Source organism: Poeciliopsis prolifica, unplaced genomic scaffold, assembly GCF_027474105.1.
Source record: "Poeciliopsis prolifica strain line A6 unplaced genomic scaffold, Auburn_PproV2 SCAFFOLD017, whole genome shotgun sequence".
NCBI lineage: Eukaryota > Metazoa > Chordata > Actinopteri > Cyprinodontiformes > Poeciliidae > Poeciliopsis > Poeciliopsis prolifica.
Window position 1 is genome coordinate 10,245,007 of NW_026562392.1, and position 10,842 is coordinate 10,255,848.

Here is a 10,842-nt window from a genome sequence, read left to right on the forward strand (position 1 = left end):
GATTCATGCCTCATTTGCTCTTGTTACAAGCTGCAAAGCCAAAGAGAAATGTTCAAAACCCATCACCTCCGAGACAAATCTGCATGTAATCCCTGCCAGTCTGTCCATTTTGCACACAATGACCAAGCAGGTTTCGTGCCGTTTCACTGTTTCCCCTACAAACATCGCAGGACCCACAGGGCTCACAGGTGACTAACTGAGGCGTGATGTTTCAGACGAATATCATTTTGCCTTGCATGCACTCTACAACATGAGAAAACAGCATGATTCACATTCAACTCAACTATCAGCAGATGGAAAGCTCAACTGTAAAAGAAAGATATAGAAATATGAGTGGCTCTGGTATTTGAACAACCAGAAAAGAGCAAATATATCAACCCAGAACGTACTGAACTCAATAAGGTACCATAAGACACAGATATATAAATACATGCGTCTTAAGAACAGCTGTCCACACTGCCCTCTACAGGTTGAAGCAGTTATGGAACTGTTGAGTCTACATCTGAAAATGACTCCGTAGCCTAGAGCTCCCTCTGGCGGCTAGGTTACAATGGCATGTTTATTTTATTTTTACCCTACTGTATTTTACGTGTTACTTTTAATTATTGCAACATTTGTTGGAGCCCTCTTTTGTCCTTTCTCTCTAAAGACAATAAATGAATTTTCTCCAAGATGAGGCAAAAAACGAAAACTGAAGAGGTCCATGTGGGACATGCAGGTTTCTGTTTCTGTGTCAGACTGCTCTTTCGCACAGCAGCTGCTTTTTGGCGCAGATGCGCAAAATAATTTCCAAGGGGACTGCAACCAGGATGGCCGTCAGTCTGCAAAGATTAATCATTACACACTGACCTTGTGAGAGTATTTGGACCCTGAGGCACAACTCGAAAGACTATGAAACGTTTCTATTTCACATCCACAGACTTTTCAAAACAAAGCAGCCGAAGCCTTTCATTTCCTGTTTTAAAGGCGGAACTTTAGAGTCTCAGGCACAACTTTGTCAGCTTGCTGTGCAGGAATCACCTTGAGGCTCGTGTCGCCTCCCTACTCCAGCCTCTATATTTAGTCCGCTTGTTGTGGCCCTGGTCAGCTGGGACCTTCAGCAGGAGGACACGCCTCTGGACTGAATGGAGCGCACCGCGCGTAAAGTCCAGACCGCAGCGGATCCCAACTTTGTCGCTTCTTTTGGGCGTCGATCGGTTTTGGTGTCGGCATTAGTTTGTCGGAGACTGTACATGCAGCGATGACTCGAGAGGAGGACCTGATCCGGATCGCCAAAAAGCTGGACAAGATGGTGTCTCGAAATAACACGGTGAGGCTGTATTTTGACACCCGGTGGCGCTTTGTCACCTCGTGCTGCAGGGAAGGCCCAGAAAAGACTCCCGCATAAAACTAAAGTTTACTCTGAAGAGGAGTTTGGTTTGTAGCACACTGACTCGATGGGAGTCTGCAATGAGTGTAACAAGAGCCTGTCTGTACTGTAACAAACGATCGACAGGTGTTTGCGGGCATGCATCTGTCTTTTTTTTTTGCAGCCCCCTCGTTGTGTCGCTGCACGACATAAACTTGGACAGTTTGACTTGACACTTTTTTTCCGTTTCTTTTTTTCTTACATATTATTCCCCGATCGTCTCATTTCGGCCTGAAAACATTCGTGGAACAGAAAGTAAACAGCGCGGCCTGTGGATTTACAGTGGCCCCGCAGTGGCTGAGTGTTGTGTCTGTCTGCTTCTGCCAAAAAAAAAAAAAAAAAAAAAAACAGATAAAAGTTTCTTGGCGCTCCTACAGTTCTGCAGAAACTTTTAGCAAGTCTGAGCGCGGCTGACTCACCCTTTGTTGTTAACTACACGAGCTTTATGCGTTTTCTCACTTTGTTTGCGAAGACAGTACAGAAGTGAAAGTGTCTTTACGCACCAAGCAAAAGAAAACAAAAATCTCGATAAATGGCCCCCTATGCAGATCTCTGTTGACTCTGCCATTGCATGTTTGCGGTGCATTCGATGAGTTTCACAGGGTTTAAGCAACTGTCATGTCTTCTGTGAATGCAGGAGGGAGCCATCGACCTGCTGAAGGAGTTGAAAGGCTTCAATATGACACTGAAGCTTCTCCAGGTAAACTATGACTGCTGTTCTTCCAAAAGTCTGGCAACAACATGGAGGCTTAAGGAAGTGCAAAATACTTGTTTGTTGTTGCAGGAAACAAGAATTGGCATGTCTGTGAACAACATCAGGAAGCACTGCAGAGACGAAGAAGTCATATCTTTGGCAAAAGTCCTCATCAAAGAATGGAAGAGACTTCTGGGTGAGAATATCTAACCGGACACGCAGTTTCTGGACCAACTAAATCCTTACTATGCAGGCGCAGTTTGATAAATTACAGTATTACAGATAAGTTGCTGACACTTCAGCAAAGGAAACTCATCTATTACAAAGCATTACACTAATTTAGTGGATAGAGCAGAGATTAGCAGAAAGTCAAAATATTTAATCAGAATATGACACAAGCTCAATAAAAAAGAACTTTTAAAACAAAAATATAAACCTACTGGTCATGTTATGAATCATAAATATTTGGTTGGAACTCCTTTTGTATGAAAAAGTGCATTAGTGCAGCTTGGCATGGAGGCGATCAGCCTGAAGTTTCTAGAAGCTCAGGTTGCTGCAGCCTGTGCTGATACTTGATCACTTGATCATTTTACCTGAAAACCAGACTTGGAATTACAAAGCAACAGTCTAGTTTGTTGTGGCCAGATCCCAGGTAAGACATTTTTAACCCCTTTGACACTGCGGTAGTTGTAGGCCGTGCTCCATGTTTAATAAATCAGCATATTATTTAAGTTATGAAGATATTGACATTTTCTGATATTCGCCTGCATTCTCGGGCTGAATTATCTGCCTTTCTGTCTTCCTCTAACTCTGCCAGACTCTGAGAAAGTGGATGAACTGAAGAATGGTTTGGACACCAGGAAACCTGCAGCAGCTACAAACAGCTCCTCCTCAGAGCCACAGAGCAGGTCAGTCTGATGACATTTGGAAACACAAGCTGCATGACACTGACAATACAACAAATGGACTGGATGTACATTATGATCGAAGGTTCTGTCAGAACCAGCACATATGCAATCTGTGTTTTTGTCAAACCCAAGATAGGAAAATAATTTTCTCTGGTGGAATAAAAAGAACGCAGCTATAGAGACGATCATCAGTTTTTGTTCATATGTAAATATAATAACAATCCACGAAAACAAAAGCAAACACTTCATTCACAATCTGCACAGATAAAATGATCTGATTGCAACTTCATTGGTGGGTACCAGTGCGCCATCTAGTGGCAACAGACACTTAATCCACTGAGAAACAGAGCAATTGCTAGAATAAACTGAATATTTATTCATGTTTGTATTGACATATCAGTCGATACAAATACATATACAAAAGTATATTTGGTTCAATAAAACTGTTAATGAATAAAAAGATCACAGTAATACATTATACGAATAAGCACCTTTCAAGATTCGTAAGATTGCTTCATACCAACATGAAACCAACATGAACAAAGGTAGAACATGATACAAGGAGAAAAGCATATAAAATATAAGTTGGTGTTTGTGTGATACTTGAGGAGGTGGAGTGTGCCATGCTGGTCTGAAATGGTGAGTTATGAAGAGTCTTTTATTCGGTCTAAAGTTGAACAATTTATTTACTTTTCATTTCTCATTTGTCCTCAACATCAGGGAAGTTCAAACTTTTCCCAGAGCTGTAAAGTTGAATGTGTTGCAGGTCACAAAAACTCAGTTGTTAATTAAAAACTCAAACATTAGTTTAGGTGTATATTTCTTTCTGTTTTTATGTGTGCAAGAGATAAACTCAACATTATTCTAAAGAAAAGGACCAATAAAAAAAATCTGATTTTTGTAGAAAATGGTTCTGTAATTTGTGCTGAATCAGATAAGTTAAAAGGATCTCAAATTGTTGCCTCATTAAAAGAAAGAAAACATGATTATTTTCAACATTTTTGGGTTTGTTTCTTATTGACTATTCTCAACTACAAGATGGGATACAAGCCATTTTTTCTTCAGAAATTGTTGCTCCAACTTGACCCGTTGCGGTCTGGCCAATTTGTAACATTCTCGGATTGAATGTCTACAAATATCAATTTCTTATCTAAAGTTATACATGAGTGGGTGCACACTCATGTATAATACAGGAGGCAATTTCACACAATATTTATCTCAGTTACATTAAAATATTCCCTCAAGATGGATCCTTCACACTCCATTGGTTCCTTATTCCCTCGGGTGTTTGGAAAGCTGCTGAAACCTGGAACAGCTCCACAGCTGAAAACCTTGGGCTCTACAGATAAGAGGCCCACTCGAAAGAAAAACTCTGAATCAAAAGGACAGAGTGAGACCTGAAAAGTCCCACATGTTTTATTTCCCAGCCTTATGGCTTCAAAATTACTGAAGGTATTTGTGCTACTCAAGAAAAGATCACCTGCAGGGAAACTAATTTATGCAACAAATGCAACAATTTCTTTATTTCCAGTGCATTTCAAACACTTGAAATGCTCTTAATTATTAATTATTATTTTAACTTCTATTTGTGATTTTATATCTGAGACTGACATTAGCACATTTGGCCCCGCTGAGTGAATACTTCGAGAAAAAGTGAGGAGACTTCCGAAAGCAATTGGTTGTGCTGGACTTTATTTAGGCTCACCATTCTAAAGAGGACTCAATATAAATGCACTTTTTAGATTTTTATTTTATTTTTAGATCTTTATTTGCAAAAAATCATGTCTGTTGTCCTTCATTCTCGCAGTTATGTATTATGTTTTAGTCTGTCACATAACATTCTAGCTTTAACATGACAATATTTTTACATAAGAGCACAGCAGCTTTTCCTGAGTTTGAAATACTCTAAAGTGGAGGAAAAAACCTTTACCTCTGCACAAGAGGTAAAATATGTGCTTCTTTTAGTCACAGGAGGCTGGAGGCCAAAGTGAAACATGAATCAGATTCTGACAAAAACAGGAATGAAAAACAGAACGATAACCACATAAACAAAAAGAGGCATGTGGACGATCCCGGGATGGATGGAAAACGCCTTGAAGGGCACCAAAGTGAGAAACACCTTCAAGAAATCAGAGCAGAGAAACAAACCCCTTCAGAGAATCCCAAACCGGAAATGGATAATAAGAAACGGAGGCACGCACCAGACCTGCAGAGCGGAAAACACAAGTCGGACCCAATCAAGCACAGATCGCCGGAGGATTTGAAGAAGATGAGAAACGCTGAGCTACTAAAGAGAGAGAAACCTCCTGAGGAGCCTAAGAAATACACAGACGATGGGAAGCAGGATAAAAGCAGAGCGGAAGGCAGACCCGAGTGGCCTGTCAGCACACCTCAGAGAGGGAAGCCCACTGAAGCTCATAAGCTAATCTTTGAAAGGTGAGGAGCCATTGGCCCAAATACTGACATCCACAAAGGATTCGCAAAACTTCAGACTGAACTATTCATTTCAGGAGAGGAGTGCTGGACAGCAGTGTACTGTATCCCACTCGCTTCCCCTCCCCCCCTCGACCCGCTCGGCCTCTTCTACCCATCAAACGTCCATCTCTGGACTCGAAAAAAGACAGGTCAGGACTCCTGTCTGAGCTGATTGCGTGCTAACATGCTGATGCTGCTAACCGCATGAGTCAACAGGCTCCCAGCTCCTCACATGTCCCGACGGCAGCCCTCACAGTTTTATACCTGGAGGGCTGCTGTGCATGGTGCATGCCCAGGTGTGTGTTTACATGCTGGAACAGAACAGCATGATGTGATACGGCTCACATCTGTGCTGTTGTGATGTGTGACCAGGAAGGACGGTAAAGAGTCTTCCTCTCGACACCCTCACTCTCAACCGGCCTCTCCGCCGCCAAAGCGACCTGCAGCAGAAGTCAAGAAAGAGAGGTCAGGCGTGCTGTGACGCATGTTGTGAAATATTTGTTTCACTGTGCAAAAGTGAAATAAACCAAAACTCATTTTCACATCAGGAAAGTTCCACCGGACCCAAATGCTCCAATAGCTCCTCTTCCTTTCCACCTCCATCCTCCTCCACTGAGGTTAGGCTCTGCATGCCTGCCTGTGTGTGATATTTGCTACGTCACCGCCTTGAACTTTTTCACATTTCGTTACAACCACAAACCTAATTTTATTTTAGCGATTGTGGGTGAAAGACATCAAGCCTGGATTCGTTTTGATCACAATGACTACTGTAATAAGGGGGGGAAAAAAGAGAGGAAAAAGGGGAGATGAATAGAAAATCTTGGCACCATTTAAAGCTATCAATGCCAGAACCAGAGGTTAGGAGGGAAAATGTGCAAATTTGCTGTAAGAAAAACAGTTTCCATAGCCAAGTTTTACAAGCCTTCTCTCATCAGGCAGGGCAAGTCTTGTCTCTGGTCCTTTCTGTGTATCCAAAGTAGCTCCTCATGGGTCTCTGCTTGCTCGGATGGCGTCATTATGAGGGATGGCACAACCAATCAGAGGTCTGTTAATCGGACAGCTGCTTCACAAAAACAATGTGGTGCAATTATTTTTATCCATATCCTGTAGCCTGAGGGAGACTTCTCTGAAGATCCAAACTACAGCCCATCACTTCAGACGCCAGAAGTTATGATTGGTCTCTTTTCCTTCTGCTATTTTTCTAAGCCATTAAATTGAGTAGAAGACAAATTTACACTCAAGCTCTAACACAATTTATAATCAATATCAAATGTTTTATGTTATAATGTGGCAAAATTGTGAAAACATTCAAGGGGTACAAGAGAATTAGACATTCATCACTTCATCCTCGTTCCAAAGTGGCTGAAAAGTGTTTGTCTCGTTTAGAAAAGAGCCTCCTGATCCCAACGCGCCCCTTCCTCCGCTCCCACTCCATCTCCACCCCCCCGCTGCTCCTCTGAAGCGTCCCTCTGTGGACGGAGGCAAGGACAGAGAGAGGTCTGAACCAGATGAGCTCACGCTGTCATTGCTTTGAAGTTTCCCTCTTTGTGAGTTGAATCCTTGTGTCGTTTGCAGCAGCAGGAAGCCATCCTCAGACTCCAAGCCTCTGCTTCAGAGAAAGTCTGCAGATTGCGTAAAGAAAGACAGGTCTGCTTTCTGTCAAACCGCTCTCTACCCCGACAAGATTAGTCTGATCTGATCTGTGATTTCAGATTGTATTGCTTGTTTCTTGTAATAAATTGAAAGCCATTTCTAGAATTAATTTATTTGCGGGTATCTTTAGTTGAGGCAGTTTTTTTACAGCCATTTTAATTTAACAGGAAAGATTCAGATGATGGCAAAGCATCTAAGAAACTGTCAGATGACGCCAAGAGAGAAAGGTTGGAAACTCATTCACTGTGCATGTCAAAGTGAATGTCGGGAGTTCCTTTGATTATTAGCAACTTAACTCTACGACTGAAATTAGTACACAATCTCACATTTTCTTGTCAGGAAAGATTCTCCTGACTCTAAACCACCCTCTACCAAAAAGCCCACCATCGAGGTCAAAAAGGAAAAACACAGGTGTGCAGGAGTGTGTGTAGAATCAAATGTGCACTTTTTCACAGAATGGTGTGTCTAATTATTGGTGTTTTGTGGCAGGAAGGATTCCAGTGAACTGAAGCCAAGCCAACCTGCAAAAGGCCATTCCACTGACTCCAAACCCATCAGGTACGAAACGCATTCAAATCTAATATCAAGAAAATGCACTGAAACAATGGATTTTCCATCCATTTCATAAAGTCTGGCATGCTGGGAGCCTCTAGCATCACATAATGCACATTGTCCAGTAATATCCAGATAGATAAAAGAATAAAGAAGCATCAATCAAATACCACTTTAATAGAGCACAGTAAAGTTTGGTTCTCATAGGGATTTAAAACATTTACACGATGATGCAAATGACCTTGACTGTGTTTCTTAGGAGAGAGTCTTTAGGCTCGAAGCCTCTTGGACAACCACAGAGGAAACCGTCCACTGACAGCCTGGAAAGGTATTTAGCTGTTGGGATAAAAACTGTTATAAATGACACTGACCATGTGTGAATAAAAAAAAATAAATAAATGAAAACAAGTGAGTGATTTAATTTTATAAAATATCCTAAAATCGACAGTAATCTGTCCAGAGCTTTTTTAGTTCTGAAGCATCCTTTTTTTTTTTTTTACCCAACAGGAAGGGTAAAACCGAAGCACCCAGAACTCCCACCACCCCGACCAGTCCGCTGTCACCCAGCTTCAGCTCTCCTGGGGGTCCTCTGTCCCCTCACCTGGCTACTGGAGACTCTGTTAGAGACAAGTGCATTGAGATGCTGGCAGCTGCCCTGCGGACAGACAGTGAGGCTAAAAACTCTGCAGACCTCTGAACCTGCAGAGGTGACCACTGAACTGACTAATTCGCTCTGCGTTTCACAGACGACTACAAAGATTTTGGAGCAAACTGTGACGGCATGGCAGCAGAGATTGAGGATCATATCCTTTGCTTACAGCACTTCACAGCTGGATCTTATTTTACTAATAGGTAGTTGACAAAAATTTAGATTTTACTGTTTGGACTTGACTGCACGAGTTTACATATCTACCAAGAGATCAGGGCCACAGATATGAAGTACAAGAACCGAGTCCGGAGCCGCATCAGCAACCTGAAGGACCCCAAGAACCCGGGACTTCGCAGAAACGTCCTGGCCGGCAGCATCGAGTTGAGCCGCATCGCCAGCATGTCTGCTGAGGTAGTTCATTGTTACGCAGTGGCCGCCTCTTTAGTTTATATTCCCCTCTTTAGTTTTTGTCCTCACTGTTGGCCACATGTTCTCCTGCTCACTGTGTCGTGTCCAGGAAATGGCCAGTGATGAGCTGAAACAGCTGAGGAACGTCCTAACCCAGGAGGCCATCAGGGAGCACCAGATGGCCAAAACCGGTGGGACCACCACAGACCTGCTGCAGTGCGGCAAATGCAAGAAGAAGAACTGCACCTACAACCAGGTAAACAGGGCTGCTCTCACAACTCAGACCGGCCGTCACAAAGTCAAATGGAGGCAAGATGACGCCATGATAATGAGTTGGTGTCGCTTCCTCTTCCATGCTTCCATTAAAAGAGGAACCGAGCTTCGGTTTTCTCTTTGGTGTTACACCTAAATGTTTCACATCATCAAACAAATGTCAGGACCAGACAACGATTTGATCCAAATGAAGTCTTGAAATTATGATTTTCCATATTTAGGGGAGAAAAAAAAAACTACCCGCACCTGCCTGACCAGGTGAGAAAAGGCCAATAACCGACTATGACACCCATAACAACATGACCCGCAATCAAGCATTTAGAACAACTTGGGATGTGTCTTTTGATTTGTTGAGGAGGAAGTAAAAGACTTCCTTGTATGTTGGCAGAATTATTTTAGTTCAGCTATGGGTGGACATTTTCAGAACCTTCATTTAAAATGAAGGTTAGTATTTTTGGAGCTGTTCATTATTTCTGGACTCTCTTGAGCTCAGTTGACCTGATGACCAGGACTGTCTTCTGATGGAGATGCTGTGACTGGTCTGAACATTGCATTTGGATTTATTCTGTTTTTTTGTGTTGCTATTCATTGTGTATAATTTTTCCCTATCTGGTTGCACTATTTACATATAGATTTGTTATTGATCTGTTTTCCTTGACTCATCAGTTTGCTTCATGCACAGCTCTTTTGGAGTTTGTTGATTTTCAACCTCACCAACATTTTCTGGGTTCGGATCATCAACCCTCATCTGTATTTATGCGTCTGTTCACTTTGCTCCTCTCCAGGAACAAACTTTTTCTAACTTTTCATTCCTCATTATTTTAAGTGATCACTTATTACTTTCAATATAAGTTGCTTTCACTCATCGTTGCTCTCCTGTTTTCAGGTTCAGACCCGCAGCGCTGATGAGCCTATGACCACGTTTGTCCTCTGCAATGAGTGTGGGAACCGCTGGAAGGTACGCCTTTCATCTGTTTCGCAAACTTTTCTACTTAAAAAAATCTAAAACATGTTCAAAATTGTTTCTGCTTTGTTTTTAAATTTCAGTTCTGCTGATGCCTTCAAAGGCGAAGTTATATTTTTCAGAGACCCTGTATTGCTTCTTCTTCATAACTGGACAAGAAAAAGTTATCGAACCACTGTAGCTGATGATTTCAACAAAAACGTTCTTTCAATTTTTACTTGAGATTTTTTTTAGATTTATGACCATGGATAAATAAAGTTGGAATACAGTGGAATGGACTACGGCTAAATCATAAAATCCACATGGCTGTAAATGAATAATACCTAACGGGACATGTTAATCTGTATAACATGCCATGCAATACAATAGCCGTTTATTTTGAATGTACATATATCTTCCAATAAAACCACTTCAATAAAAACTCTCGGAGGTATCATTTAAGAAAAAAGATAATTGTAATTAGCCATTTCTGTGTTTGATGTGTACAAACTGCATGTCAACTTTATCTCTTTTGGCATCATTTAACCCTTAATGAATGTATTTGCATTATATTCCTCTTTGCTCATGTTACAGAGTCGATAGATTTCACAAGAAACGTAATGGAGGCCTAGAAGTACGTTTCTTTTTTTCTCCAAAAAGTTATTCAGGTAAATATAACTGAATAAATACTTAAAGTAAAATAAAAGCTACATTATGGTGGCCAAACAATTAATTCGTCTGAATTAATTGGACTCTGCTTTAGGAAGTTACCACTGGTTTGGTCATCTTCTTCAGGTTTCTCAAAGTCATAATACCTGGATTTTCTTTTTCAACCTCACCAACATTTTCTACTATATTTAAGTGTATAGATTTATTTTT

General features: G+C 41.4%; 1 protein-coding gene across 3 annotated transcripts; it reads left to right on the forward strand.

Moving 5' to 3' along the window:
• The first annotated feature begins 770 nt into the window (after window positions 1-770).
• Window positions 771-10,422, forward strand: tcea3 (transcription elongation factor A (SII), 3). 3 transcript variants are annotated; one of them, XM_055042205.1, is made up of 20 exons: window positions 772-1,309; window positions 2,046-2,108; window positions 2,193-2,298; window positions 2,920-3,010; window positions 4,976-5,446; window positions 5,521-5,634; window positions 5,858-5,950; window positions 6,034-6,102; window positions 6,872-6,982; window positions 7,061-7,132; window positions 7,306-7,365; window positions 7,478-7,549; window positions 7,628-7,696; window positions 7,950-8,018; window positions 8,198-8,358; window positions 8,437-8,492; window positions 8,595-8,750; window positions 8,857-9,003; window positions 9,907-9,978; window positions 10,068-10,422. In XM_055042205.1, exons 1-20 carry the CDS (start codon window positions 1,241-1,243, stop codon window positions 10,074-10,076), a joined length of 2,130 nt encoding a protein of 709 aa, XP_054898180.1. In that variant the 5' UTR covers window positions 772-1,240; the 3' UTR covers window positions 10,077-10,422. The 3 variants fall into 3 exon arrangements, with proteins under 3 accessions (XP_054898181.1, XP_054898180.1, XP_054898182.1); XM_055042206.1 differs by lacking the exons at window positions 7,306-7,365; window positions 7,478-7,549 and having other exon boundaries at window positions 771-1,309; XM_055042207.1 differs by lacking the exons at window positions 4,976-5,446; window positions 5,521-5,634; window positions 5,858-5,950; window positions 6,034-6,102 and having other exon boundaries at window positions 927-1,309; window positions 10,068-10,421.
• Window positions 10,423-10,842: the final 420 nt, after the last annotated feature.